Raw genomic sequence first — 15,453 nt, 5'->3', positions numbered from 1 at the left:
TAATTGGGTGAATCTCACAAAACCTGTCTAGAAATTGTCTGGGTCATATTACCAGGGGTGTAGGAATGATCTGAAAACTGGGGGTGGGGGGGGGCACACATTCTAACACCCTGTCTACACCGGACGCGAGCGTCGCGTCAAAAGTAATAGAACTCATTATAATCAACGATGCTGTCAAAACCGGAAGAGTCTGTTGAGGCGTGTTGCCTGGTGCCTACTGTAAATGGGTGTCCCGTTCCATTTTTGCACTGCATGCACTGGCGCTACTACTGCCAACAACACAAATAAATGGTTTAGAATGTTCGTGTCGACTGACATGTTCTTGATAAGTTCGTCAGAAGACCTGAATATTTTGTATCTTTCTACTTCTGCGTGATGCACCAAGTTGACACCAATGTAGAGCGTTCCAAATTAATGACTTATGAGGTTACATTTACAGTTGGTCAGGATGCTGCCTTGGACAGCCGTTGCCTATGTAGGCAGTAGTCAGCAAGGGAGCTCACAAGGTTTTTGAACAGAACCCTAAACCTAACCACATTAAAGTACCGAAGATAGGAGCTGTACTTGTATGCATATGGACCCTTTTCACAAACTATAGTGGGGTACACCTCTTAAGCTGTGAATACCAAAACAAAAATAATTTTTGCATTCCAATTTGCTCCAACAGCAATGAAATCCATTATTACATTTCCACGACTTTCCAAAAGTAGGAAAAAAAATAAAGAGATGGATATGACGCTGTTGCTTCCTCAGCTGCTGCATTTGAAACCCTGTTGCAGAAGTTTTTTTGTTTTTTTTTTTGTATTAAGTATGATGTTATAAATTTACATTTAATAATAAAATAATCTAAATAAAAAAAAGTTTGCTAGATTTTCGATGTTAAATTAAGGTGGAAATGTGTCATCACAGTCAGGAAAACAGCTGCCTGGGGGCCTTACCAAGATAGCCGCCAAGTGGATTAAATGTGTATTGCCTTAACCCTTTCAGCTGAGTTTAGTGACTGGATGTGATCTAGCAGCATGTATCTGTGCATGCTGGGTGCTGCTCTTTGCCCAGGTATATGTAGATCCCTATCATTTGATTTTGTCTCCCTGTCTGGAATAAACAGGCAGAAAAATCTCCTGTCATATCAATTAACTTAACCTGTGATGGAATGGCTGTCAAGCTGTTGGCACATCAAACTGTCTGTCGCTATCTCTTTCTCCCTCTCATTCTATCCTGTTTTCCAAGGCTTATCTCAGGCCATCCCCATTCATCCCCTGGCTGTTGAAACAAGTGAAAAAACTGATAGGGGAGACCAGGGTAAATTGTAATTTTTTAAAAACATTTTCCATACCTTACTGGCAAATAGAGACATACAGTACCTGTAATCTTTTGGTCTAAGAAACATTAATATGTGCAAAAAAAAAAAAAAAAAAAAAAAACTCTACTATTAATAGATATGTAATAAGAAAGACTATGAGCATATGATCAAATTTAATACAAGACTAGGGGGGTGTTGCAACACTTGAAAATAAATAATATTTACACACTTGTGGTCGAGCGTTAGTGTGTGAATGGAGAGCGAGATTGGGAGATGAGAATGGTAAGGATTGTCACCTGTTTATAATGAGTCTAGCACCTGTTTCTTGTTCTAGTGAGGGTGTGGGAGAGTTTAAAAGGAAGCCAGACTCCAGAGAAGGGAGAGACTGACACACCTGTCCTTTACACGTGCGTGCGTGTGTGTGTGTGTGTGTGTGTGTGTGTGTGTGTGTGTCGGTGCATCTGAGCGTTACGCTAAAATCAAGTTAGGGTGCGTGTGGCAGAAAGCACGATTTAAGTTGCCACTGGAAGGCTGTTTTTCTGTCTGAGAGTGTAAATAAACACGATACGTGGACTGATCACCCACCCCTGCATTCTCCTTTTATGAACATTGTTACAACACTCCATTCCAAATAATATAAATATTACTGAATTTTTTTCACCTATATGCTACTTTAAAGCAAAAGTCTAAGTAGGACCTACATAATAATTGTCTAAAGTCTAGTCTTCAACTATGTACATTGTAGATTACATTTTTCAATTCAGATTCACAATTTTAATGTCATAGTTAGTGCTACAACAGAGCACAAAAGTCTGGTTCCAGAAGTAAAAATCACATTCTTTTTTTCCAAAGGGAAACTGATTATTAAAGGTGCACTCAGTAAGTTTTTGTTCATGTTGTCTTGGACTTACACTGACACCTATTGGCCTGTATGCAGCATCATTCAAACACAATTGTTTTGTAGTTACCGAGGCCATTGCAAAATTAACTATTCACAGTACAATAACTAATATTCAATAACAAGGCGGTTACTGAGATTAAGCAAGTAGTATTTGGCTGGTCATGTGATCCCAACAGGGCAGCCCCCATGAGAATTGCGGCAAAAGAGCCCAGCAGTGAACGCCCACTCCTGTGACACACTGACTAACGCAATCGAATCAGACTCCCTTTACACTCTCAAAACCACTTAAAAATTATATATATTCATATATATATATATATATATATATATATATATATATATATATATATATATATATATATATATATGAATATTTTACAATATACTTTAAATATATCGATTCTATACTTATAACCAATTTTAAACTAATAGTTTTACATTTTTCCATCATTTTTAATTTGATTACATCATTCACAATGCTTCATTAGATTATAGTTCATTATCTCATTGAAAATGTTAAGTACATAGTCTTGTGCCTTTGTTTTTTGTCTGATTTTCAAATCAAAGTTTATAATGTTGAGATTCACCTTGGAGCTGGTTGGTTTGGTTCATGACTTAGAACTTTTTAATGAAGTACTTTATGACAAATCAATGGAAAAATGAATGGAAAAAAATACTTCTGGAACAAGACAGCTCAAAAAGTGGGCTGGCACTGTTGCACTCTATTACCTCCAACCCAAAATCTTGTATAGTTCTACCAGTGACAGTATAAGAATGTCATTCATGTTAAATTTTAAACAACCTAGTAAATAAATAGATATTATTTTTGAATTCAAAAGCATTTAAAGGTGCACTCAGTAATTTCTTCCCCATTAAACATTTTTACACCCAAAGAAATGAATTTTGAAACATATGTATAAAATCATGACCATTCACATGAGATGAGGACTCTAGCCATATCAGTAACCTTATAAAACCTCTTTTATTCTGTATGGGGCAGGAGCGCCCCTAATGAGGGCTGCCATTTTTTAATTACATGACCAACTGAATACTACTTGCTTAATCTCAGTAACCATCTTGTTATTGGACACTTTCACACTTGGATTAAATTAATCATGGCTGATTGTGATTAGTGAATTTTTATAACGGCATCTGTAACTGAAAATGATTGATTTTGAAATATGCTGCATCCACACCACTAGGTGTCACTGTAAGTCCAAGATGACACAAACAAAAAGTTACTGAGTGCACCTTTAACTTTAGACAGCAGAAGAAATATTTTTAATATCTCAGAATCAGTTTTTTAGTTTAACGATTGTATTTAGTTTTCTAAGACAGAGAGAGAATATGTTAAATAATTGTTGTCACTTTGACTTATTTGGGTTTGAAGAAATTTTGTGTGCTCCAATTGCCCCCAGTTTCTTCTGCTTGATGCTACCGATGTCCCTGTCTGCTGCCATGTGAATGGTTCAGTGAGTGTGTGTCATTTGTATGAAAAAGTATAAAACAGGGAAAACATAGAGGCATCAGAGGAGCCTGAAGGACGGGTTAATTCTCTTATCTAAATTCTGAGCTGTAGAGGATTAATATGGGCTGTTATGGAAAGAGGTTGTTGCCTCTATTTTGGAGAAGGACTGATCAGAGAGACAGAGAGCAAGTGAGACTGAGAGAGGTGACCTTCAGCGTTCTCCATAGTCTTTACAATAATGATGTCTGCTGGGATTCCTCATCTCCACTCAACAAGATGCCCCCACCGCTGTTAAGGTTAAAACAATTTCAATAGACTTTGCATCTTACACGTGCATCCTGAAATTGCCTCTAAGTTTAGCTCTTGGCATGCGTTTCATAATATATTTGTTCTAATATGTTGAATGAGGATACTTTTTTGTCAAGTGGTAATGCACTGAAAATTTGTTGATAATGCAGTTTTCATTTAGCAAAACTAAATGAACAAACCCCTAACTCAAACTTTTACTCCACTAATGGTTTAGGGTTGGGATTTGTTACAGGGGGCAGAGTAAATAAAATATGCATTCCCGTAGACCCTATAACATCATTTACAACACATTCTGTGGACATTCCACCTGAAAACTGTGCCCATACATTCAACAGCACTTGCAACTTCAGCCACTGGGAGCAGTGATTCGAATTTTGGTAACTGTCACTGAATTCACAGTGCGATCAGACTGGAGTTTTTGGGAAACCTGTTTGAAAACAGTATTTATTTTTGCAATTCCATTTGATTCTGCTAATGATGCAGAAATGACACAATTCAGCTTTAATACTGTAATCATAGAGCAAAAATGCATCCTTCAAATAACGCTTGCCATTATTTATGTGAACACAATTACTTCTTTGTTTCTATGGGTCCAAAACCTGTGTCTCAAATGTTGCTCATTCAATGTGCTGTCAGCACTAGGGATGTGCACGGATAGTTGACATTCGTTTAATCGCTCAACGTGCCACTATTCAACTACCAAAATCACTATTCAGTTATTCTACACATGCAATAGAAGTCTTCAACCCAACCTGAACTCGACGAGTTCTGAAAAATCGTCGGTTTTGGGTCAGTTTTTCGAGTATAGGGCGAGTAAGGGGCTGTTCAAACATGCGCATCTGCATTGTTTTTCTATGTACTGTTAACACGCGTGTGACGGGCATTGACTGTTGCGCTGAATCTCACTGTTTTCTCTTTCAGCATCTCACACAGGGTTGCCACATTTTTAGACACCAAGTAAAGTTAAAGTCATCCACACACTCGTAGTCTTCACGTCTACTTGCACCCTAGTGGCCAAACGCCGGAAATACGTAAGACAAGTTGGTAAGTAGGCAAGACCAAAACCGCTAGTGAGTTCGAATCCAGGGTGTGCTGAGTGACTTCAACCAGGTCTCCTAAGCAACCAAATTGGCCCGGTTGCTAGGGAGGGTAGAGTCACATGGGGTAACCTCCTCGTGGTCGCGATTAGTGGTTCTCGCTCTCGATGGGGCATGTGGTAAGTTGTGCATGGATCGCGGAGAGCAGCATGAGCCTCCACACGCGGAGTCTCCGCGGTGTCATGCACAACGAGCCACGTGATAAGATGCGCGGATTGACAGTCTCAGAAGCAGAGGCAACTGAGACTTATCCTCCGCCACCCGGATTGAGGTGAGTAACTGTGCCATCACGAGGACCTACTAAGTAGTGGGAATTGGGCATTCCAAATTGGGAGAAAAGGGGATAACAAAAAAATTAATAAATAAATAAAACAAACAGTAACCATGCACATCCCTAATCAGTACCACCACATAAAAAGGTAATCACGCATTTGAATTTATGCTAAATTGTCTGATAGGGGTTGGCACTTGTCAGTAATTTGGCAGAATGGGGTTGATTTCAGAGTAGGCCTACATGACCATTTAGAAAATGCTTGGTAATACCATGGCAACCCCATTCAGCATCCTTGCTCAGGCAAGCACCACATACATTTTCTTTTGAGAACCTATTTAAATTAACAATTTCCAGTCTTTTAAAATATCAAGCATTTTCATTGTCGAAATTGGACCGGCTGCCAGTCTATTGCATGTTGTATTCAATTCTTTTGTTTTCTTCCTGAAAGGCAGGTCTGACTGTGCCACAGCTCACCTGACCTAACCCTATTGTTTTGAAACAGTAATTGTTCAGGCTGCTGGACTGTGAAACTGTTTAGTCGTCCTGTAGGGAGACCCTGCGCATGAGAGCTGTGTTAGATGGCACGTCTGTCTTAATAAGCCTGTTCAGTGCTGACTGTTGACCAAGCAGCTCTGGTCATCATCTCCACACTGCTGTCTTTGCATTTCAATGGGTCAAGTGATATTGCAATGGGAGGTGGGTTGCTCTGTTGTGTGTGTGTTGGGGTAAAATATGATGAATGCTATTGAATAAGCTATTAAGCACTGCAATCAGCAACTGTTTAAAGCTAGAATAATTTGGCAGATAATATTGTGCAAGAATAGAGAGTGATTTGTACTTTATAGATTCCTGATTTCTTTTCGGTTCTACACCGGACTGTTTTTTCATCTCGCATTATAGTTGTTCTGATACAGTGCCACTGCGTTTTGGAGACAATTGTAGTTTAGCTTTTTTTGCATGTTTATTTATTTATTTATTTGCTGAATTGAAGCTTAAATAAGCCTTCGTTGGTTTGGTAGTCTTAGCTGGTCTCCCAGACTGGTCAGGCTGGTCTGTAGATTGGTTTTAGAGGGGTTTGGGGTGCTTTTCAGATGGTCAGGTTTAGAGATCGGTTGATATTTATTTTTTATTTTTTTCATCAAAATACACAGCTACTTTTAAATGGCCCTCAATGGAGAAAGATGCTTTTTTTCCCCCGCAGAATGGTATAGTTACTACAACTGGTTAAAAATATCAATTTTCAGATCAGTCCGATTGTTGATACTTAAAATCTCAAGATCATTCTTTTACTTTAAAGTTTACTGCAGTTTTTGGTTGTGTTAATTATTATATCCCTTAAATAATAGCAGTAAACTGCATATTGTGGGCCCTGCTGTTAATTTGTTTAATTAATTTTTTCAAAATTGACCAAGAACAATGAACCAAGAACACTGCGGATGTCAAGATTTATAGTAAATAAGGACTTAAATTTTAGTCTGTTTCTCACCCAAAACCGCTCGTATCTCTACAGAAGACATGGATTTGACCACTTCAATCATATTTATTACTTTTATGCTGCCTTTATGTCCTTTTTGGAGCTTCAACGTTTTGGAGCCAATTTACTTTTACGGACAAAAACACATCATACATTCTTCAAAATATGTTAATGTGCGTTCTGCACAAGAAAAAAGAAAAGAAAAAAGTCATACGAGTTTGAGATGACGTGAGGTTGAGTAAATGATCATTTTTGGATGAACAATCTCTTTAAGCAACATACAGAAAATAGTGGAAATTTCTGTGGACTGTGGGTGTGCTCTCTGAGGCTGGCCCCAAACCTTGACCCCTTGGGTTCTACGCTAGCCCGTTTTTCATCTTGCATTGCTTAAAGTTGTTCCGATGCAGTGTCATCACATTTTGGAGATAATAGTTAGTAGTTTTGTTCCCCCCCCTTTTCGTGTCAGTGAGATCTGATTGGCTCTCTTTTCATTCTGATCAGAGTGAATTATGGCGCCCTTGAGATGAGCTTCCTCTGAAAGGAAATCTTAAAGCAGGAGTCGTGGTGATTCATCACTGTTCCAGAGTTCTATTACAGATATAAAAATCCTCTTTCATCACATCTCTGTTGGCCCTTCAACGGTATAACACAAGATTAATTAATATTGTAAATCTGCCTTTATTGCCATTTTAAACAGCCAGCTTCATTGAGTTGTACCCAATCACTTTTTTGATCAAACACAATGAAGGTGCAAAGACAGAAAGTTGAGAAAAGATGAAGACTTTCCTCTTTGACTTGAATTATGATAATGTACGAGTCAGCTTATGTCTAGCCCAACACTTTCTCTCGATTCGCATTCCATTCTTTTTCTACAAAGCTTGTTGGTTATTGTGGTCACTTGAACAGAAGTTGTACGCTTTGCCAGCACACTAAAAGTGTCACTAAATGCCAAGCATTTATGCCTGTCAGTGAAAGCAGTCTTTGAAGGGAAGTGGTCTCGGTGGAAGAAAGAGAGAGATTGTGCTTATATGGAAGGCTAGAACAAAAATAAACACCTCCGGAGAAAAGCAAAAAGCTACCATTTATAAAAAGTGACACCTTAAAAAGGCGAAATTTCTGCTTTCATCCATCTATTTTTTTGTATTTTTATGGCATCTCCCCCAAAATGAGAAAATTAGCTTTACCTCAGGCTGATGTAAGCTTGCTAAACGTGGATGCACTGCCTTTTCTGGTTCATTTCAGATGGTTCAATGTAAGATTGGTTATTTGGACATGTTTCAGGAGATCCAGTATTAATTTTGCACAATTTTCAGAGTAGACAGTGAGACGATAAGATTTTGATCTAATATCGAGAGCTATTGGACTGGATGTTCTTCTTAGAGGAACAGTTTTTCAATAGTTTTCCTATTTAGACATGTGCTAGACAGACGTCTTTGACCATTGCATCTCACTGCTTTTCCACTGTCTGGGGCAGGATCGCAGCATTTTTTTAGACACCCATCAAGTTAGAAAGAACAGTAACACTTTACAATAAGGTTCCTTTTGTTAACAGTAAACAACATTAGCTAACATGAACTAACAATGAACAATATTTTTACAAGTGTTAATTTCAACATATACTAATACATTTTTAAAATCAAAAGTTGTAACAATGAACAATTGTATTTATATTAACTGACATTAACAAAGATTGATACATTTTTTTAAATATATTTTTCATTGTTTGTTCATGATACCTAATGCATTAACTAATATTAATGAATGGAACTTTATTGTAAAGTGTTACCGAAAGAACTTCAACTTTAAATAACTTGTCTCACTTTTATTTTTAGCGCCATGACACGTTCGGTGTGAATGACCTCTTACCATCATATCATTCTAAACTAGTATATTATTTTTTCTGTGGAACACAAAAGGATCATTTTCAAAGAATTTTATACAGCTCTTTTCTGTACAACAACAATTCAGTTATCAAATCTATCAAACTCCAAAAAGTGTATATATACAGGTGCATCTCAATAAATTAGAATGTCGTGGAAAAGTTCATTTATTTCAGTAATTCAACTCAAATTGTGAAACTCGTGTATTAAATAAATTCAATGCACACAGACTGAAGTAGTTTAAGTCTTTGGTTCTTTTAATTGTGATGATTTTGGCTCACATTTAACAAAAACCCACCAATTCACTATCTCAAAAAATTAGAATATGGTGACATGCCAATCAGCTAATCAACTCAAAACACCTGCAAAGGTTTCCTGAGCCTTCAAAATGGTCTCTCAGTTTGGTTCACTAGGCTACACAATCATGGGGAAGACTGCTGATCTGACAGTTGTCCAGAAGACAATCATTGACACCCTTCACAAGGAGGGTAAGCCACAAACATTCATTGCCAAAGAAGCTGGCTGTTCACAGAGTGCTGTATCCAAGCGTGTTAACAGAAAGTTGAGTGGAAGGAAAAAGTGTGGAAGAAAAAGATGCACAACCAACCGAGAGAACCGCAGCCTTACGATTGTCAAGCAAAATCGATTCAAGAATTTGGGTGAACTTCACAAGGAATGGACTGAGGCTGGGGTCAAGGCATCAAGAGCCACCACACACAGACACTACAGTTGTCGTATTCCTCTTGTTAAGCCACTCCTGAACCACAGACAACGTCAGAGGCGTCTTACCTGGGCTAAGGAGAAGAAGAACTGGACTGTTGCCCAGTGTTCCAAAGTCCTCTTTTCAGATGAGAGCAAGTTTTGTATTTCATTTGGAAACCAAGGTCCTAGAGTCTGGAGGAAGGGTGGAGAAGCTCATAGCCCAAGTTGCTTGAAGTCCAGTGTTAAGTTTCCACAGTCTGTGATGATTTGAGGTACAATGTCATCTGCTGGTGTTGGTCCATTGTGTTTTTTGAAAACCAAAGTCACTGCACCCATTTACCAAGAAATTTTGGAGCACTTCATGCTTCCTTCTGCTGACCAGCTTTTTAAAGATGCTGATTTCATTTTCCAGCAGGATTTGGCACCTGCCCACACTGCCAAAAGCACCAAAAGTTGGTTAAATGACCATGGTGTTGGTGTGCTTGACTGGCCAGCAAACTCACCAAACCTGAACCCCATAGAGAATCTATGGGGTATTGTCAAGAGGAAAATGAGAAACAAGAGACCAAAAAATGCAGATGAGCTGAAGGCCACTGTCAAAGAAACCTGGGCTTCCATACCACCTCAGCAGTGCCACAAACTGATCACCTCCATGCCACGCCGAATTGAGGCAGTAATTAAAGCAAAAAGGAGCCCCTACCAAGTATTGAGTACATATACAGTAAATGAACATACTTTCCAGAAGGCCAACAATTCACTAAAAATGTTTTTTTTATTGGTCTTATGATGTATTCTAATTTTTTGAGATGGTGAATTGGTGGGTTTTTGTTAAATGTGAGCCAAAATCATCACAATTAAAAGAACCAAAGACTTAAACTACTTCAGTCTGTGTGCATTGAATTTATTTAATACACGAGTTTCACAATTTGAGTTGAATTACTGAAATAAATGAACTTTTCCACGACATTCTAATTTATTGAGATGCACCTGTGTATATATATATATAACACCAGTAATGCACTATAAATTAAAGTAGTCCCTACGAATCATTCATATTCCAAGTTATTATCAGAAGCCACTCAATAGGTTTGAGTGACGAATTGATCGAAATGTAAATTGTTAAAATCTTCCCCTCCGCCAAAGTTTTTAAATGAAATATGGCAGCGTCAATCATGTTGCATAAGACTTGACATCATTATGACATTTGGTCATGGTGCTTTTTTACCTTTTTGGAGCTTGACAGACATTGTCACTATGAACTGTGGTTGTATGGAAAAGAGCTATGAAGAGATTCTTAAAAAATTCCCCTTTTGTGTGTTCCATGAAAAAACAAAAACACCACACAGGTTTGGAACGACACAGGGGTAAATAAATAATGACAATGAACTGTTCCATATGTTTATGTTTCGCTCCAATATTGTATTGTCTGTGACTCTTGATCTGATACTTGACAATGCACTCAAAGACAGACTCATTATTAAAACTTTATATGATTTAATAACAAGATTCGACTACTAAAATCAGGACTTGCCTCTAATGTGTGTGTGTGTGTCCTCCACAGGTCAGTTGGCAGTCGGCACATGTGAGATTGTGATGTTGAATAGAGACAGCAGTCAACCCAAGCGTACTATCGCCAGGCAGACAGCCCGCTGTGCCTGCCGGAGAGGACAGATCGCTGGCACCACGCGGGCCCGACCAGCGTGTGTGGACGGTAAGAGATACAGCCCACACAAACACATACTCACATTGTGTACATGCACACACATACTGTATATGGCAGACTGGAGCTAGTTGTCACACAGGGAAGATGTCACAAGGACTATATCACAGTAAATAGAAGGTTTTGAGGCAAAAGTCCTTCCCTTTGCAGTGTTTTTTTTTTTGTTTGTTTGTTTTTTTTTGTGTTTTTTTTTTAATGTTGGTCTCAAACACCTAATTTAAAATCCTCTTAAATTGGAATACTTTTTGTGAATTATGTCCTTCAGATTTAAACTTCCAATAGCATCATGTTTTTTAAGTTAGCAGTTGGGTAGACAAGTAAACATGATAAAACCACACTAGCATACATTAAGGCAAGGGTCACCAATATAATGAAGGTAGATTTTAACTGAAATGTTATACTGTGTTCTCAGGTCAAGGGTATGTTTTTATATACATCAGGTTGAGGCAAGTTGTCACATGTTTTAAATGTTTATATATTTTCATTAGATTAATTACAGAAATATTCCAGATTCAATACAAGTTAAGGTCAATCGACAGCATTTGTGGCATAATATTAATTACCACACAAATTAATTTGGACTTGTCCCTCCTTTTCTTTAAAAAAATAAGCAGAAATGAGACAAAGCCTGGCATGAAGGGTCTAGGCATGAAATAAACCTACACTGAGAAATATTCACTAAAGTAAAAAGTGTGACAACTATCCCCGGTTTCCCTGTTTCTTTCACAGCAAAAACAAAGTCACATCATGTAGCTTGACTTCATTGCTGAATTTGCATCGCATTGTTTTTTTTTTTCTACTGTCAAAATCTTGTATAACACACTCTAACACAATAGTCAGACTTGCTACATGTAAAGAAATGTTCCTGTCTGCAGTGTGTGGTGTGACAAGTCGAGGAAAGCTGAGGCCTCGTGAAAAGGCGAAAGAAAGAAATGTAATTCTATATTATGACTGTCACTGTGCTTTAAAAGGAATATTTCTGCTTGTCTGTTTTGCCGAGCTCTGGATATAATGGAGTATTTCACAAGGTTGGAAGCTTTCATTCCTTTCTTCAGATACAAATCTGAATATGATTGTAGTGGTTGTTTTGCTAGGAAATAAACACTGTTCTCCTGATAGCTGGGGTCAGGATGTTAGTTTCTTTAGTTTGATGGGGTTTTGGGGGGTTATGCTAGATATTATGATCTTCAACAACACATTAGCAGCACTTTGTAATGGCAAGACCAGAGTAATTAACCAAGAGAGTACCATAATTACAGCTGTGGGAAATTGATTTTTATTGGCTCTCTCGGCTGTCTTCATGCTCCATTAGTAGTGGATCCATTAAAGAAGGACCTGTTGCCAGCACACACACTTTACTACACTTACATGCGCTCATTCAAATTCACTTTAGATTTACGGACTACCCAATGACCAGAGACAATTATAGTTTCAAAGAATGTAGAAATTATTTTAAAGATCCAACCATCCATCTTTGTCTAATCTATAGCTCAACAATAGGGTTTCTTGGAAGTAAAAACGGCATTCAACATGTTTGCAGAGAAATGGTTTTTCAGCGATAACGTGTTCAAGACAGACCTATCATGAACTCCAATGTAGTTTAAAGGTGATGTGTAATTTCTGGGATGTTAACACTCTCTCTTATTATCAATTATAAGTAAGCTTTCATAGGTTAGTTCCCCCGGAAAGTATAGACACTGGTTTTGTGGCGCTAACATTGCGCTGTTTGTTTGAGCATCCTAACCAGCCCGACACAGCATTATTAACTTAACTAATGGCATGAGTTTAGGGCGGGACTATCTGTTTGTTCGACCAATCACAGAGGGGGTAGTGTTTAGGAAAGCTGTTGGAAAACAATCATTAGTTTATTAATTCCGGTTGGTAACGTTAGTGGCGCATAGACACATTTTACTTGTAATGATAATATGCCCCAGTAGAAGTCACAATTCAGTTTGATTTCAATGTTTAATTGGTGCATTTCTGTTGAAATAGTACACTATCCATAATAGTGTAGTACTTCGCAATACTATTATGTGTCGAAGCAAGATCCACCAGTCAGAGAAGTTGGCTTCAGAAAACATGGAAATATCAGGGAATTTTTAAACTGTGCTTTCCAGGCCTGGAAAAATGGTGGAAATTTGTAAAATCTTACAAGCTACAAAAAGGGAATATTTTTCTTTTGGGTCAGTTTATTTTAAAGAATCAGACGAACCAGTTAACAAATCAGTCTGAATGATTCATTAGCAGATCAGTGTGAATTTGGATGATTTTTAGAAATCCTTACCCAGTAATTTCAAACAACTGGAAAGGTCATGGAAAAGTAATGGAAATTAATTGGTCAAAAAGTGTGGGAACCCTGTGGCTTGACCCTTACAAAAATATAGTGTTGCAGCAAACTTCTGGCAAACATTGCCACCACTTTGCCATAAACCAACTGTAATTTTGCTACAGAAATAGATAAAATGGGATGCTGTATCATTAGAGACAATGCTTCATGTATTCCGTTGTCAGTACAAAAATCTTGTACCTTTTTCTGTTTTTCAAATACGTTTTGCTTCAAATCACATTGTAGTGTTGTGATTCATTTCGTAGCTGGTTGGTGTGGCTCAAGGCTTAAAATTCTTCATTGAAGAATTTTCTGGAATGCCACTGTTGAGCTCTGTTCCATTAAATGCCCTAAGACTGTAGGTGAGTCTGTGATGCCGAAGGTTCCAGGGGGCAGATCGTGGTGGGCCTCGAGAGGAGAGTGAGGGCAGGCGGGGGCTAGGTCCCTGGAGGAGTTTATGATGTAGGTGTGCTGTGCTGGACAGAGCTGGCTCAGGTGTTGCATGCACACACAGAGACGAATTGAGTCATGATGCAGAACAGAGGTACCATGGGAGACAGTGTGTGGGGAGTGTGATTAATCCTTTTTGAAGCTGGACTCGTTTTCTCTGCAGAAATGTACTGGTCAGTGGGTGGTAACTATTTTTTTCAAATCCATGGGAAACAAGAAATAGGAAATGATGCTGAGCTGCTTCATGTTTATTTTGATGTTATATTCATGTATGAGAACTAGTTCTATGTCAGCACTAGAACTACAATGAGTACAAATTCATTATAAGTGCTAGTATGAGTACTAATTGAAATGCAGGACTACTTTAAAGTAGGGTTGTCACAATACCATAATAATATCTTACGAGACTATACCAGGCAGCTAAAGTATCACGATACCAAGTAGTATCACGATTCCAAACAATTGTGTGTTAATTCTTAACACAGATTGTCATAGTAAAGGTGGTTTTCTTGTTGCTTCGGAAGTGGTGAAAATAACTGATTGATGAACTGGAAGAAGGCTCAATTTAACTAACTTGTTACCCAATACATTCTTAGTTTGATGTAAAAAAAAAAAAAAAAAAACATTTGCTGCATCAAAACAGCCAGTTCAAATGGCAATGGCTTTAAACTTTTGTTCCATTATTTCTGTGATTATTTGAATGTTGGTAACATAAAAATAAAGATATTGTGACATTGAAAAGACTGTTTTGAGCAGCTGTTTCATTATTACAACCGCTTCAGCCCCTCTCTCCTGGTAAACAGCAGTGCAAATGCAGATTACACACACGCATGCCTCAGGGACGTGATCAGACCGATCTGATCATAAGTGCAAAGTTACCGCCACCATGCATTTGCAATTGGAAAAAAATTAAACGAGTGCAACGTTCGATTTTTCAGAGAAACTGTAAATCTGTAAATGTTGAGATAAAGCATTTAGGTTAAATGAAGTGGCACTAACCCATGTGTTTTCTGCAGAAGCAGTGGGATGTGTCCGAAGCTGTTTAATAAGGTTGCTGGTGTTTCCCCCTTTGGCTTGAAATCTCTGTAGACATTCACGGCAGATGGGTTTTCCCCGTCTCATCAGGCAAAACCCAATAATTTCCAAATCTCGCTATGTGAATTGTGTTTTTTAAAAAGCTTCTCACTCTCCAAAGTTGTATTTAAATTCATATTATCCATTAGGAGACACGACCGCCAAATGAACATGCTGGGATTCAGAACCATGGGAAAACCACACATTAAAAACAAACAGTACCATATAAGGTACTGTTCTAAACAGTAAACTGCAAATTCTGAACAGCATTTTGCTCTCTTAAAGGGCACTCCGTGAAGGGGATGCCACCCAAAAAGACTACATTTTTAATGCTGTTGCAGACATTGGTCTGATTCAAATGAAGGTTTTAGTGAAAATAATATTTACCTCTACACATACAACATTCTGTAACTTACGGTACTACCGTACTGACAGTACTACTGTTTAAAAAATACTGTGGCACCACCAGTATTTT

General features: G+C 38.0%; 1 protein-coding gene across 1 annotated transcript in view; it reads left to right on the top strand.

Moving 5' to 3' along the window:
- The window catches only part of LOC127423941 (chemokine-like protein TAFA-5), a 79,038-nt gene that overhangs the window by 10,546 nt on the left and 53,039 nt on the right, over positions 1-15,453 (top strand). The window contains exon 2 of the mRNA XM_051668653.1: positions 10,970-11,119. Within this exon, the coding sequence (XP_051524613.1) occupies positions 10,970-11,119 (150 nt within the window). The remainder of the gene's footprint in view (positions 1-10,969; positions 11,120-15,453) is intronic.

Source organism: Myxocyprinus asiaticus, chromosome 33 (assembly GCF_019703515.2).
Source record: "Myxocyprinus asiaticus isolate MX2 ecotype Aquarium Trade chromosome 33, UBuf_Myxa_2, whole genome shotgun sequence".
Lineage (NCBI taxonomy): Eukaryota > Metazoa > Chordata > Actinopteri > Cypriniformes > Catostomidae > Myxocyprinus > Myxocyprinus asiaticus.
This window is presented reverse-complemented; position numbering and strand designations above follow the sequence as displayed.